Raw genomic sequence first — 15,805 nt, 5'->3', positions numbered from 1 at the left:
TATACATACACACACACACATAGATACATCGGCTCGTTCACCTGCATGCTTGCTCTGTAGTTTTGGGGGTTAGTTAATGGCGGTAGCTTAGCTCAGATTGTGATTGGGTCTCGGGACCTGGGACAGTTGCTGCTCGTGTTTCTGCTGGTTCCGTGCCTGTTTCGTGTCTGTTCTGTTTTTTTTTCTTCAGATTTCCAGTGCTCGACGTGCGCCTCCATGTGTGTTCTCGCGTCCTGGATTAGCAGCGGATGTCACCCCCCCTTCCCCTCCAAAAAAACTGGGTCTGTATGTGTATATATATGTATGTGTATGCGTATGTATGCGTATATATGTATATTAATGAGATAAATATATTAACAATGCACATATATATGCCTTAGGTTCTTACCAGCATGGTATTAACCATGTGTGCAGACAAAAAAAAAAGAAAAAAATATTCACCTCATGCGAAAGTGTAACCTGTTGAAATTAATAAAATCCTTCTGATTATTGCTATAATTTTTTTAGTTGCTTTTTTAACACTGTGCATGTACAAGTATAAAATGACAATAGCTGATACTGTAACAAAATCACAACTGTAGAAATAGTTGGAATTTTTATTTTTTAATAACAAAAACAGTAAATAAAAAAAGCAACTTATCCAAGACATCATCAAACGTAAGTCCTCCGTGACAGTGAACATTTTTTTAATTTATAAATTTCTAACAAAGAAAAGAGTTACTGAATTTTTTACAGGGAAAGAAACCTATCAATAATCTTCCTTACTCAGGACAAGCCTCAATGTTTGTCACGTTGACGTGTTCACCGGCACACCGCCTGGCCCCCACCTCACACTCCGTCATGGTCATGGCAGTGCCATCATCAAGGCTAATGCACAGGAGGCTGGAGTCTTTCGGGCATTGGGATGCATCCTGACAAATGCATTTTCTTGCTGATTCTATGATTGAAAAGAAATTAATATGCTGTAGTAAGAAAATCGTTTTGCAGTTATTTTACACTTTTTTATGCTTGCATAAATGTTTTTGTTGTGGTATGGAATAACAGAGAAAAAGTTACTAAAAGAAGTACAGAAGCCCAGCACACTCACCTTGACAGACTGTCCCTGGTTTGCAGTCCTCACAGGATGTGAATGTCTCTTCCGGCCAGTCACAGTCACTGTCACTGGCCAGCGTGAAGTTTCTCCCTAAACACTGAAGTGCTCCGAGTTTACAAATTCCTAATACTAAGTTTCTTGAGTTTGAGCCACTCCTGGCACACAGCTGCAGAGATGTTCTATGAAACCACACGTGTAAGGAGGGTGGGAAGCAAGATTTGAATTATGTTTTTGATTAGACGGGCATTTTACTGCACCAATAGCACAAAAAAACCTTCTCAAAAGTCATACTTACAAGCACTGAAAGGGCATTTTACACACACAGCCACTTTTGCCTACACTCTCCCACAGTTTACATCTCAAACTGGCAGGAGGAGGGTGAGCGGTGGGCCCTGAAATGGGATTAAAGAGAGCAGATATTTGCAAATCAGAATGGAAAAAATGAAATACATCATTTGACTTTGTTAATTACTTTAAAGTAGATGTTTAGAGTTTTCATATCTTAAAGGAGCATGAGGCTCCTTTTAAGAAATGAGACTCATTAGCGCCACCCTTCGCCACAACGGCCGTCGGGGGTACTGCAGCCAACAGCGAAGCCGCCACGGGAGAACGGGGAGAACGTGCATGCAGCGTCATGTTACGTCACATCCACAGGACAGCGCGAGAAATTCGGCCCCACAATTGCAGCACATTTTGCAGCACACAGCCTGTTCAAGGCAACGGATAGATACGGTAGAGGGCTCATTCTTTTTGGTTTGGAACGCTTCATCTGACATTATTACTATAAAACTTAAAACGTATACGAATTTTTTTCATAAATCCTGCCTCAATTCTGCCTCATGCTCCTTTAAACTGTCCTTCATGGCATAGTTTCTCCGGTATTTTCTGATACGAATGCAAACATTGAAATTTCTTCAACATAACCTTGATGTGTTGTACCTGATTTACAGTGAACCTCAGCAGGAGAAGGAGACCACTGCAGACTGGGAGAGCACATAATATCAGACACCTCATTGCCCAGAACCGACCCCTCAGGACAGGACAGGGACACACTCTCTCCAATCTGATAGGCTGCTTTACTGGGCGTGACCATAACTAAACTATTCACTGAAGGAATCTCACACATAGAACCTGGAACAGAGAGAAAGGGGATCATTGAACAACAGGAAGTTAAAGGAGCATGAGGCTCCTTTTAAGAAATGAGACTCTCTAGCGCCACCCTTCGCCACGACGGCCGTCGGGGGTACTGCAGCCAACAGTTTAGCCGGCACGGGAGAACAGGGAGAACGTGCATGACGTCACATCTGGAGGACAGCGCGGGAAATTCGGACCCAGAATTGCAGCACATTTTGCAGCACACAGCCTGTTCAAGACAACGGAGAGATACACTAGAGGGCTCATTGTTTTTGGTTTGGAACGCTTCATCTGACATTATTACTAGAAAACTTAAAACATATACAATTTTTTTTCATAAATCCTGTCTCAATCCTGCCTCATGCTCCTTTAAAGTAACACAACTTTGGAATTGTAATTACATCTGCAACAGTTTATGACCCAGTAGCCTAATCTGACACTTTAAGGACTTTATTTCTTTGACATATTATATTGTCTGAGGTCATCATTCGGCTAAATTAAATAATAACTGAGGTAACTATTTGTCCCTCAAATTTAGGAAAGATATTTTGGAGATCGGACATAAAAATTATAAATCATGTCAATAGTCAAGAAAAGACTCCAAGAAATGACCTTATGTGCTCACACGGTGGCAAAGCTGTCACTAAAATGACTTTTCTGATCGATCTGTATTCCAAGTTTGAGGACAAATCCATTAAAATATGTTAAGGTAAGTAGTTCCTCTTATACAATATACTCATAATGACAGATGTAGATGATTAAAGGGGTGAAGACGTACTTTTACAAACCATCGCTCCTGTACTCCACTTCTGGTTTTCAGCACATGTGGCCACGGCGTGTCCACTGAGGTAATACCCGTCTATGCAGGAGTACTCCACTGTGCTTCCAACTGTGTAAAAATCTTTAGGGTTCTAAGAAAATAAGAAAACACTGCATATGTGCTTTTTTTCGCTTTACAATTTAGCAGGCTTCTCTGTGCTCCAAATAAAAATGTAAGGGACATTACTGCAAATGCCACTTTTCTCATCTCACCCGGACAAATCCATTCCCCAGATTTGGAGGTGGCGCACATGTTTTCGGTGGGGTTACAGAAAGACTAAAACAGTGGGGCTCCATCATCCTGCATGCAAACAGTCAACCGTTAGACGGCTAAAATCCTATAGACTCATTACATAGTTCTGTCAGTTATACACTACATAAAACTAATAAACAGAGTTGGGAAATGTAGATATGACGGGTTATAATTATACTTAGGAGGCTCTCTGGTTGATTTTGTGTCACAAACTTGATCTTCACATGAGACAGATTTAAATTTTAGGAGTAAGACTAACTTAGAGAAGGACAAACCTCAGGTGTCTTCCTACTCTGTGTGGGACCTTACTGTAAGTACTGGATGCCTGCTTCATCGCAAGGTTTCTGCTCCATCTGTTGCCCCACACAATGGCGTCCACCTCTGCTGGGAGCAGGGTTGATGCAGCTCCGGGTCCTTGATCTCTGAGCACCAGAGCAGGATGACCAGGATGACCAGCAGCTCCAACTGCCATGGAGCACCCCTGTAAGGAAAAGTAGGAAGGGAAGATGTCACCGTCCCATAAAACATTTGCATGCTGTCCAAACCTCTGTCCAACTGTTTTTTTGTTTCCTCAGAAAATAAATTCCTGTCCAGACTCTGATCACTGATTAGCTTTATAGCAACATATATGTTAGATTGTTGTGGTTATTTTTTATTTTTTATTTATCCAGGAAAGTCCCATTGAGATGCAATATCTCTTCTGCCAGGGAGTCCTGGTCAAGATAGCAGCAGAAAAATAAATTCAGTTTCATATAAAAGAAAATACCTACAAGGACAAGTAACTTTACAAAAAATAAAAAAATATCAAAACAAGAAACAAACATAAAACATACAAGGATCAGAAAGCTAAAAATAATTCATGACAAGAATGACACTTGATTAAAAACAATGACATTGTTCTGTGAAAACTGATTTTAACATGTGTTTGAACATGTTAAGAGAGGGTAAATATTTCAAGTTGAGTATGTGTTGTAGCTCATTCCAAGCTTGCGGTGCATAAAAGGAAAAGGCTGATTTACCCAACTCTGTTCGAGTGCTTGGGACCATGAGGAGAATTTTTTCTCTGATGATCTGGTGTTATAGCTGCTAGAGTAATATTTTAATAAATTGGATATGTACAGAGGTAGTTTACCCAGTAATGCTTTTGCAATAAATATTAACATATGTGATTTTCTCCTTAGACTCAGTGAAGTCCATTCAACCATTTGATACAAATTACAGTGATGTGTACATGCACTTGAACCATTACAAACCGCAAGGCAGCATGATAGACTACATCCAGTTTTTTCAAAAGAAATGAAGATGCATGCATGTAAATGACATCATATTTACCTGGCTGCTCTCCAATCACAGCTCCCCTCTCGCAGGCTGGTCCTGATGTTCCAGGCCGACAAGCGCAGCGACACTCGGTGCCTGTCAGCATCGGTTGGCCATTGTTCTGGCAGGGCCGGCAGTGACAGGGATGCTCCTCTGCAAGGTACTCCTCTGTCGCTTTCTTCAGGTGGAGCTTCTTCAGACCTGCACACTGCACTTCCTTTACCAGCTCATACAGAGGGCGCAACTGGGAAACAAATCCATTATGTCTTAATTTATGAACAAAATATGGGTTACATCTGACAATAAATGGGTTTGGTGGATTATAGATTTACTGTGTTGACAAAAGAGCAACTAATGATGAGAGGTATCTTTCTCCCACAAGGGCCTTTCTTGTGATATGCTGACCCCATGTGGGCAGAAGTAATATTGCTACATAAAGTGACTTCAAAAATACTAGAATATCATGTAATGGTCACAGCTGTCTCACCCATCATCCAAGATGAAACTAGGTTTAAAAAATACTAATGATTAAAGATACTACAAAGAGTAAACACAGAGAATACTATATTATGTGTGTTGTGCTATTATTATATTGTGCATGAGCGACAGTGCCATGGCTGAATATCTCCCCCCAACAAAAAAAATAAAAATACTGTAATCTGCATGCTTTAACACCCTTCAAACACATATCATGCATGTAGCCATCACATGTGTTTTTAAGAAGCTTTTCATTTAAAAATGCTCAACATGCACGTATCACAAAGGAACATTTGATTCTGCAGCAGGAAAAAACAAGTGCTCAACCTTAGCTTGCCTGTTGGATCCTAAGGAGATTCAGGAAGTATAAGGTCTAACCACTTACTAATCCTCACTCCAGTCAGTCTCGTATGATGTTAAATTATCACATATCAATTATACAAAGATAAAAATATCAAAAACAATTGCTCTGTTACACAAAGTTAAGGATTCATTGGACAACAAAGCATTGTACATTTTATATAACACTCTGATTGTTCCATATCTGACCTACTGTGTTGAAGTTTGGGGAAATGCCTGTAAAACATATATTCAATCAATTTTCATTCTGCAAAAAAGAGCCATAAGGATAATTAGTAGAAAACGATATAGAGATCCAACAGATCCATTATTCCTTCAGTTAAATTTGTTGAAATTTCATGAACTAGTAGACCATAGTATTCTGCAAATTATGTTTAAAGCTCATAAAAAAAACTTTACCAATCAACATTCAGAAAAGATTTGAAAAAAGAAAAAGCAAGTATAACTTAAAAGGAACAGAGATTTTTATAAAACCAAGATGAAGGACTAAATTGATGGAACGTTGTGTTTCTGTGAAAGGAATCAATTTATGGAACAATCTGAATAAAGAAAACAAAGAATCCAAATCAAACATTACATTCAAAAGAACAATTAAAGCCTGTATGTTAAGGAAATATAACGAAAAATGTTATTTTAATTTTATTTTAGTTGTTTTTATTCACTTAGTTGTTTTTTTTTATTATTATTTTTAATTTATGTCATTTGTGAAAGGGGCAGATCAGATAAGATTCTTCTTCTTTCTGCTCCCTTTTCATTCATAAGTTAGGAACATTTGTATTTGTGTTTGTATTAAATTGTTTTGTTTTTGAATGAAATAAAGAATAAAATGAAATGAAAATGAAATGGTTCATCCTAACCTCAACCACACTCTGTTCCCCTGGTCCGTACAAGAGAATTTAATAAACTCTTGTTAGATGCTTTCGTGCTTTAAAATCTTTTTTTTTTTATCTGAAAATCAAACTAAGGATTTTTATTGTGTTTTCACAGCAATGACAGGTTTGCACACTTTGTCACTCAGACTCCTTTTTTATTCACCTCAGCAAACAAAATAAAAACAAACAAAAAACATCTTTGAAAGTATTTGTTGCCTTTTAAAGAGTTTTGAACTAAATGCGACAGTTCAGAAGCTGTTGTGGGCCATCCTTTGCCATATTTCTCATCTATAACAATATTCATTATGACAGGATGTGACATATGTACAATTTGGACGAACATTTTGATGAGACACATGATAAAATCTCTAAGATGGTTTTAATTTTACAAGATTCTGTTCATGTTGTTGTTTTTCAGACTGAGAAATAAAAGCTCTCAGTTAAGATTTCATAAAACTGCACACGTTTCATTAATATTTAAGATGACCTTACATATGTAAGAGAAATGTAGAAAAAATAAAATAAAAGGTGATGAAAGCTATGGAAACATTTCACATTAACCAAATGAGAAGGTGCTCTGACTGTTACCTTCTGATCGATGACATCTGGGAAGTCTTTGACAGAAGAGGCCCAGTCATGGTAGATCTCTCCGTTGACCTCTGGCTTTTCCAGATCCAGAACAGACAGAGCACTAATGAAAGTTGGATCTCCTCCAAACACGTTGACCTTAATGGGCTTTGTGTTTACCCTGCCACCTGAAGACAGATAACAATCAAGTATTGCTTCTAGATACGTTTGATTTCATTCAAAAAATCTAAATGTTTACTCACTGGAGCTTGAGCTCAGAGATTTTCTAACTTTTTCGCAGATGGTTTTAACTTTCTTAAAGAAGAGAAACCGCTTCACTTTTCTCCAACATCTCTGGTAGTCAATATCCGTTGTACCTTTAAACAAGACAGAATCAAGAGATGTAAACACACTTAAGCCGGGCAGACACTGTACGATTATCGGCTCGTTTTGAGCCGATTTTCCAGTCGTGCGACTTTGTTTTGATCGGGCCCGATTTTGACCCAATCGGTGCTCGTGCCTCGTGCAGTGTACGTGGGGTAACGACGAGAGATTAACACCTCACGACGAGCTCCCGATCACAAATCGTGAGGTCGCAAGAAAATCAAGCGTGTTTGAAATCCTGGTCGCTCCTCGTGAAGGAATCGCACAGTTGAAGCAGCTACGACCTGATTTGACTCATCCTTTCGCGGAGAGCATGCGCAATCTCTGATGTCACGTCAAAAACTATTATTTGCAGTTTAAGTGTTGCAAATTCACATTACAAATCATGTTTTAATAGCAAAAAAAGACTGCATTTCCACGTATGGTGCGGGTCGCCGCGTACCCTGCGCCGTAGGCTCTGCGTTGGTGTAACGCGGATCCATAAATCAGGCTTTAGTTTGTGCGCTGTCTGCTGAACTCTTTTTTCTCTTCTCACTTTGCTGGGACGTCGGGTCCCTCCGCCGAGACACAACTTTTGCGGTATGCGTTCTTTGTTGTGTCAAAAAATGATGCGCAGTGCCCACACCCAATCAGAAACAGTACAGATATTTTGGGATTTTTTAAATATATATATATAATTATAAAAAAATAAAGGATCCCCATTACCTTTGATCAGGTGGGCAGGACGCACGTTTGGGTGGACACAGCCCACCCCTGCCCCAAAACCGGCCTCGAGTTCCAATACTCAGAAGTCCGACGGGAGGATTATGATCGTATAGTGTCAGCAGACGGAGCATCAGAGCATCAGGTCGTACAGTGGGAGAACATAAATCGTGGGCTCTAAACTTTTGAACTCCCCGATCTAGTCGTGCAGTGTGAGATGGGGCAGTCTCATACGATTTAAAATATCGCACAGTGTATGCCCGGCTTTAAACATCTTCAATTCAGACAAATTGGCTTTTTATATAACTATCATATCAACTAAATAAGGGTATCCACCTTGTTTCCCTTTTTGTGAGCCCACTAATGGGTAAAACTTGAATCATTAAATGAATTATTAAAGGAGCATGAGGCTCCTTTTAAGAAATGAGACTCTCTAGCGCCACCCTTCACCACGATGGCCGTCGGGGGTACTGCAGCCAACATCGCAGCCGGCACGGGAGAACGGGGAGAACGTGCATGCAGCGTCATTTGACGTCACATCCGCAGCCCAGCGCGGGAAATTTGGGCCCGAATTGCAGCACATTTGGCAGCACACAACCTGTTCAAGGCAACGAAGAGATACTCTAGACTCTAGAGGGCTCATTCTTTTGGGTTTGGAACGCTTCATCTGACATTATTACTAGAAAACTTAAAACGTATACGCATTTTTTTCATAAATCCTGCCTCAATCCTGCCTCAGGCTCCTTTAATAAATCATTTTCTACAGTTTTCATAAAAGTTGAGTTTCATAATTCCCTTTTGCATGGCATAAATTGCTCTCAATTATATTTTCTCTGCATGCATGTTTTCTGTTAATGCAATAGTTGAATACACATGCTTACTAGTTGATGAGAATGCCTGAAGATTGAACTCCAGCAAGCCCTGGTATTCTCCTCCCAGTGAACCCTCTGACAGGTAGTGTGTACCATAAAGCTGCAGGATCTGGCGGTAGGCTGAGTAGTCGTACGTGAGGGGCAGAGATGACAAGGCCTTCCAGAAACCCTCCGACAAAGTCAAATACTGAGGGGCAGAGTTTTGAAACTGGGCCAGCTCCACCTTATTCTTCAAGATTATGAGTCTGTGGGCCTGGGTGATAGATGGGAGAAGACTGAGAGACGTCAGGCCATCGCTCAGTTCTTCTCATCTTGTTGATAACACAGATGTTTAAGAACTCATGAAATGAATGTTGAGTGGTGAAACATCTCAGGTTATACAATCACCTTGCTGTCTGTGAGCTCTTTGTGAAAGGTACGGCGGTCATGTCCAATCAAGGCGTTGGCCTGGATGTGCTGCGTGTAAGACCAGGAGCTCTCGTAGGACTCGTCACTCTCTTCATTGTCTACTTGCACCTGCGGTGCGAACAAAAGCAACAGAGTTAAGGATTTCCACTCAATAGAAATGTGGCCTCAGATACTTTTTTTTGGCCTCACTTTGTTCATGCCTTGAGGAATCACAGCGTTGCAGAAATGTTGGTTTACCAGTTTGGACCAGACTTAGATATTCTAATCCAAGAGTTACATGCTATTGATCTTCTGTGATTCCTAGAATACCAGCAAACGTTTCCTTTGTGGTTTTGAGGAAACTTTCAAGAAAAATTGGATGGATGCTGCCCTCACAAGTGTCAAAAACCTGCAGTTCCTGGCAGTACTCGTCGAGTTGTAAAAAAAAACCAGGGGGGATGGTGGATTTTATCATATGGGGACAGATAATTTGTGCTGATTACAAATAATATAATATATTACAAATAATAGCAGTGACCAAAACACCTGCAGAAATACTGCAGGAATGACATAGCAGCAGTTAAATGCAGCCTTCTGTAAGCTTTAAATATCCACTGGGCTTACATCAAATACATCAAAAATAACAAATAAATAGAAATACACAAAAATAAAAACAGTTTTCTGAAGTTATCAATATGACTCTGTCCTTGACAGGATAAGTAAAATGGATCACTGCAAAAACTCAAAATCTTAACAAGAATATTTGTCTTATTTCTAGTTAAAATGTCTCGTTTTAGTAAAAAAAATCTCATTACACTTAAAACAAGACTCATCACTGGAAAAAACAACAATTTTCACCTGTTTCAAGTAGATTTTCACTTAAAATAAGTACAAAAATCTGCCTGTGGAACAAGATTTTTTTGCTTGTAATAAGAAGATAAATCTTGTCCCACTGGCAGATTTTTCTACTTATTTCAAGTGAAAATTTACCTGAAACAGGTTAAAATGGTCAAATAAGTTATTTTTCTGGTGTTATTTTTCTGGTGATGACTCTAAATGTTGAAATAGCAGTAAAACCACATTCATTGATGAAATGACATAAGGGATGGAAAGGGGGGATGGCAGTTTTACAGGGGGGGTGATTTGTACCGTTTTTCTTTCAGGAGGGATGCCATCCCCCCTCATCCCCCCTCAACTCCAGTACTGGTTCCTGGTTTTATTATGAGCCTTGGTCATGTTTATAGCTGATCAGAAAAAAGTAGCAAGCTAAAATGGTAGAGTAAAGAATTAGGGCGATTACAGATCCTGAAAAACAAGGAACATTCATTCAGACATGAGTTCTTGATACTGATACCAAACAGAGCACTGACAAGCTAAGAGGTGTGTCCTAAGAGATATACCCTACACATGTGATTATTCAGCTTTTCAGCAAATTGAATTTGAAATGCTTTAACCTGAATCATACTCAGAATGTAAAGGGAGAATGTATTTCAGCATTTGAAATTACTTCAAGCTGAAAAATCAGGACAATGACTGCTGAACGATGCTTTTGAACGGTAAACAATAAGTTGATGAACAAAATACCAGCTTCTAGTGTGAGAGAAGGGATGATTTCAGACTATCAAGATCGTCTACCCTCATCTAAATAAAGAAATTAAGATCACGTTGTCCACAGTAATGTCTGGATCTTGATTCTGAAACTGAACACCAACAAGTTGTTGTTTGGCTCACCTCAAAGTTGTATCTGAGGATGTTCTGCGGCAGTCTGTATGTCACTTTGTGGTCCCCGCTGAAGACTTTCCGGCACTGTCCTCCAAAACTCAGAGTGTTGATGACACCTGCCCTCAGTTTCCCTGATAGCACATCGTACCTTTGAGAAATAGCGCAACAAATGCTTTCTGTTGACTTTTATAGAGCACATTCTCAACTCTGATTGATTAGCTGTGATGTAAGCACTGACTGTTGATCAGGTTTCTGGTGGTTACCTTAGTTACTTAGGCTGGGTCCCAATTGACCCCCTCGCCCTCGTTTTCATCCCTCCCCCTAAATTTTGCGCGTTCCCGTGAGGGTAGTGGTGTCCCAATTCCTCTTTTCATCTAGGGGGAGTGTGCGTAACGAGGGCTAGGGGCTGAGAATAGCCCCTACGGATCGAGTGATTTCAGATGCTGACTTCGCGAGCGAGGGGCTATGAAAATTTCCCAGAATGCTTTTCGTCGTCATTTGCAGACTGAATAAAAAAAAAAAACATGGCGGACATTTCTTAGTGAATAAATCAATATTTTGAGTTAGTTTCTGCATAAAAATGCGTTTTGATTACATTTCTAGCGACAAATGTATATTTTACTTTCATAATATTCACTCAGTGAATGTACATAATCCCTTTTTTGTCCGTTGTTCGCGAAGACTAGCGCCGGAGTAAAGGCTGTTAGGTTACGCCGTAGGCTACGTAAGCTACGCCGTAGGCTACGTAAGCTACGCCGTAGGCTCTGTGTCGATTTGACTCGCCGACGGAAGGCAAACAGGCAGACTCGTCTCAGGAGCAAGCATTTTTTTGTGAGAAATAGAGAGAAATAATCCTGTGACTCGTCAGATTTGTTTTGGATGTTTCTGATATAATAGTTTTCAGAAACCACAAAGTAATCCAGCTGTTATCTGGGTAATTTACACACTTTCAGATAAAGTTGCCGAAGATCACGTCAGAATAAAGGGATTTATGGTTCCGTGTTACACCAACGCAGAGCCTACGGCTCTGCGTCGATGTACGCGGCGACGCGCGCCGTATGCCGTACCCTACGCCGTAGGCTCTGCGTCGATTTAACGCAGACCCAAGCTCCGGAGCCGGCAGACAGAAATCTCTAAATTTCGGAGCAAATTTCTTAACAGGCGTAGCTACAACTGTTAGATTTCATCTATTAAACCAACATCTTCCTAAATGATTTATTTCAGCCAGCGTAATTCTCAACAGAGCTGCGTCCCGGGAGAGAGTTTCTCTCCCGGGACGACGCAGCAGCTTGACCCGGCGGACACGTCTGTCCCCCATCTCCGAAAACGTCGAGTCAAATATCTATAACAGGCGTTATTTGGATAAACTGAGCCCAGGTTGGGGATCTTAACGGTTACTTTTACGCCTGAAAAAATATTAAAACTTAATAAAGTGCCATATTAACAGCGCTACAGCTGAAATTAAAACAGCTTTTGGCTCTCTGCTTCCTGATCAGGTTAGGGATGAAAACGAGGGGGAGTAGGAGAAATGGGACAGGCACCTGGGCCAAGTGCCCTAGATCTCAAGTGCCCTAAAATCTCCCCCTTCTTTTTTAGGGGTAGGGAAGAAAAGAAGGACGAGTGGAGAAAAGAAATGTGAGTGAAGGAGAATTGGGATTGGGCCTTACCCTCTGCCCGTTATCTCAGAGTTGGGAGGTGTTTTGTCAAGGTCACATGAGTACTGTCTGTTGTCTAGGTCACAGTTTCGCTCATCCAGACCATCCTCGCAGTCCTGGTCTCCGTTACACACCAGAGAGGGACTTAAACACTGACCTGCATGGGAGACCAGAAGGCATATTTTATTCCACATTACAGTTGTGAGCGAGTTTATTGTTTATTTAATGAATGCCGCTACTCGCTACACACCGGAGGTGCAGCGGAATCTGCCTCCACAGCTGGCTTCCAGGGGACATTTCCTCTGTGGGACGCATGACTGCGTTTGAGTGGCTCCACCTGAACATGGTGCCCCACCAAACTGAGCATAGACATTCACGTGACGAGTCCGGACCTGAAAAAGAATTTACAACCTAAATGATGGCACATCATTGCTTTGAAACTGTTGGAAATGTCATCTATTGTGGCTCGACTTTCTACTTTTGACTGAGAATAAACTAGATACAAAGAAAGCATGAAAACAATGTCATTTCATTTGGAATAAAGCTTCTGTGCAGAATGTAATGATATCTATTAGTGGAGTTGGAGATTGCAGTCACTCAACTGTATTTACCCCCAACCTCACCCTGCCATTGGGAACAAAATACATACATAACATAAAAGGCCAACTCTGGAACAAGAGGTTTATTGATTTGCTTTGGTAAATTACAAAGTAAACCCAAATGGATTCATGTCCTCTTTAAATGTAAATGCCATTCTTGTCGAATGGAACAAAACAACACAGTTCAAATTTAATGCTAACTAAACTAAATCATTCAAAACTTGGGTTTAAAATCCAACAAAGAACTGTGTTGTGTCACCGTTCACAGTCTTTATCACCCTGTTTATTAAATCACTCCTGACCGGGACTTAAAACAGCAAATAAAACAGTACAAAAGGGGAATGATCTTGCAGGGACATGACAAACCTATGTCTTTATTTTGAAATGAATTCAACAAACTCAAATGATTGAATATGTTTCTATTACTTCATAATAACTGTGTCAACCTGGTCAAACCAGGTTTACAAATTTCACACATGCCTAATGTACTTATAAGATTAGTGCCACGGGGTTGGCATTGTTTGCAACATTTCCTTTTCTTTTAACCATATCCATTCCAAAAAAGATGTACCATTGTACATGTGTTTTCATAGCGCTTTCGTAAATTTAACTGCTTGCTACTGTGGCAATGACAGCAAAGGACTAGTAGTATGAGAACGTTTGCTGAATGAATTAATGGGTTGAACGGCGTTTCAGTGAAGTCAGCTACATGGCTGTCTTTACGGACATCACAGAAAATGTATTTAAGAGTGGGAGCAGTGATCTAAAGTACCTGTGTCCTGGTGCATCCATCACACTCAGACCAATCTCCATAAGACCCCCATCCACAGTTTACCGGCCGCTGGCAGCTGAGAAGAAGGAGCATTGTCATTATCTGAAAATAATTATATTTCACTGCCGTCTTCACAATTAAGGCAACCGTTTGAACTGCATATTGAAAATTCTGCTCAGAACTACAGTTTGTAAGCAAAACATAGAGATAAGAGACACATATTTAACGTAATTATTAATGCTTATTAACTGATAAGCAGTAGAAGATAAGAGACAGGCTGAGGAGTGACTGTATGAGTATTCCTACCGAATCGGTGTCACTAAGGCGAGTGACAACATCAAAGTAGCTCCCAAATTCAGCTGCTAAACAAAAAAGAAGAGGATTTACTCTTTTTTTTTAAAATGTCACCACTGATGAGAATATCAATTTATTAATTAAATGAGATTAAATTAAATGATAAATAACCAACTTCACTCATTTCTCAGAATATAAGATAAATCTTACTGGTAGCAGAGTTTTGAAGGGCTTTAAATTCATGATGTGCTGCTCAGAGTTCCGCGTTCTTGTCTGCTCAAGCTCTGTGGCCAGCAGTCATTTAACATCTGGAAGGGAAAGGTTTTTTGTTTTTGTGCAGGATTTCTCAACAGACCCAAGAGTTCAGGAATTTCCCCTCAGAGTACAGGGTTTTTTATTATTTTAAATAAGCAGATAAACACTGCTCCTGTTCAACCAATGAGGCTTCTGTTCACTAAGAGGTTTATGTCCAATAACACGGTGACCCTGTTTGTAGAGAGCTGTTTGTTTTGACACAAGGCAAAATCTGCTGAGAACAGACTCATCGGAAAGGACGGGAATGGTTGCGTCATAAGTGTTTATTCTGGATGAGGACTTCCAAAGCAACCTGCATGCTTTGGCCAAAGGTTAAAAAAAAAATCACAATTTGGAACATGCTGGATCACTTTTAACTGGATTGCTTGCAAATACAGCATATTTGGAAAAATTCATCAAACCTTTCCAGTAAATTTTGCAACATGAAAGCACAACTTCAATCCCTATTTCAACTATGTATTTTCTTCCTAATTTCATTTTTTTCATATCCATGAAATTCTTAGTAAAGATTGTACAGTTAGATTTAAAATTTGTACTTAAAAAGTCCTATTCCTGATCCAGTCCATGATCTTTGCGACCTAAATAATCTCCCATGACAATTCCCTTTTACTCTATGTGAAATCAGTGTCTGGAGTCGTTTATTGCATCTCAGCCAGAAATACCAATACGTCCTTGCATAAGCTGCTGTTTTAGCCCTAACTGAAATACAGTATATATAATTAAGAGGCAATAATAAAAATGTTGCTTTTAATGTACACAAAAGATGAAACAGCACCTCAGACACCTCAGACTGCTTATCTGATGATCTGAAGTATCCTCAATCATTCACAAATGTGTAACAAAGGTCCTGGAACTTATAGGTTCAGTGAATTCAAAATAATTTCAAATATGGATCGACCTCCTTTCCTGAAACAACACTTGTCACATTTGAAGACTAGCTCTGTGTATATCACAGCAAAATTTAACAAAAACAGATCTGTGGTTCAAAAACGACTAATTTGGCAACATGTTTGTATGTGTGTGTGTGCGTGCGTGCGTGTGTGTGCGTGCGTGCGTGCGTGCGTGCGTGCGTGTGTGTGTGCTATGCAAAGCATGCAGAGATTGTGTGAGTGATCTGTCAACACATAGTCTAAAAAACAAGTTGTGACCCTTGAGTGCGTGACTGAGGTCTCCCAGGACTATTACTCACATTGACATATTTTGACATATCA

General features: G+C 40.0%; 1 protein-coding gene across 1 annotated transcript; it reads right to left on the bottom strand.

Moving 5' to 3' along the window:
* Window positions 1-637: 637 nt before the first annotated feature.
* On the bottom strand, window positions 638-14,589 carry c7b (complement component 7b). The gene is made up of 18 exons (XM_061733491.1): window positions 14,490-14,589; window positions 14,292-14,347; window positions 13,986-14,061; window positions 12,865-13,006; window positions 12,627-12,771; window positions 10,969-11,107; window positions 9,238-9,366; window positions 8,860-9,103; window positions 7,156-7,269; window positions 6,914-7,080; window positions 4,632-4,860; window positions 3,609-3,780; window positions 3,260-3,347; window positions 3,006-3,138; window positions 2,033-2,224; window positions 1,389-1,485; window positions 1,088-1,272; window positions 638-937 (listed from the first exon to the last, which is right to left on the bottom strand). Exons 1-18 carry the CDS (start codon window positions 14,520-14,522, stop codon window positions 762-764), a joined length of 2,517 nt encoding a protein of 838 aa, XP_061589475.1. The 5' UTR covers window positions 14,523-14,589; the 3' UTR covers window positions 638-761.
* Between the last annotated feature and the right edge of the window lie 1,216 nt (window positions 14,590-15,805).

The sequence above is a fragment of the Cololabis saira genome, chromosome 11 (genome assembly GCF_033807715.1).
Source record: "Cololabis saira isolate AMF1-May2022 chromosome 11, fColSai1.1, whole genome shotgun sequence".
In the NCBI taxonomy this organism is placed as follows: domain Eukaryota; kingdom Metazoa; phylum Chordata; class Actinopteri; order Beloniformes; family Belonidae; genus Cololabis; species Cololabis saira.
Note: the sequence above shows the minus strand (reverse complement) of the source record. Positions and strands in the feature narration are given on the sequence as shown.

Excerpts from the sequence above, each read along its gene's own strand:
- c7b (XM_061733491.1), bottom strand. The coding sequence starts at position 14,522 with ATGAATTTAAAGCCCTTCAAAACTCTGCTACCA. Across the intron at positions 9,367-10,968 it reads TCCTCAGATACAACTTTGAG|GTGCAAGTAGACAATGAAGA; the intron begins GTGAGCCAAACA and ends TTCGCACCGCAG. Across the intron at positions 1,273-1,388 it reads AAAATGCCCTTTCAGTGCTT|AACATCTCTGCAGCTGTGTG; the intron begins GTAAGTATGACT and ends GTGGTTTCATAG.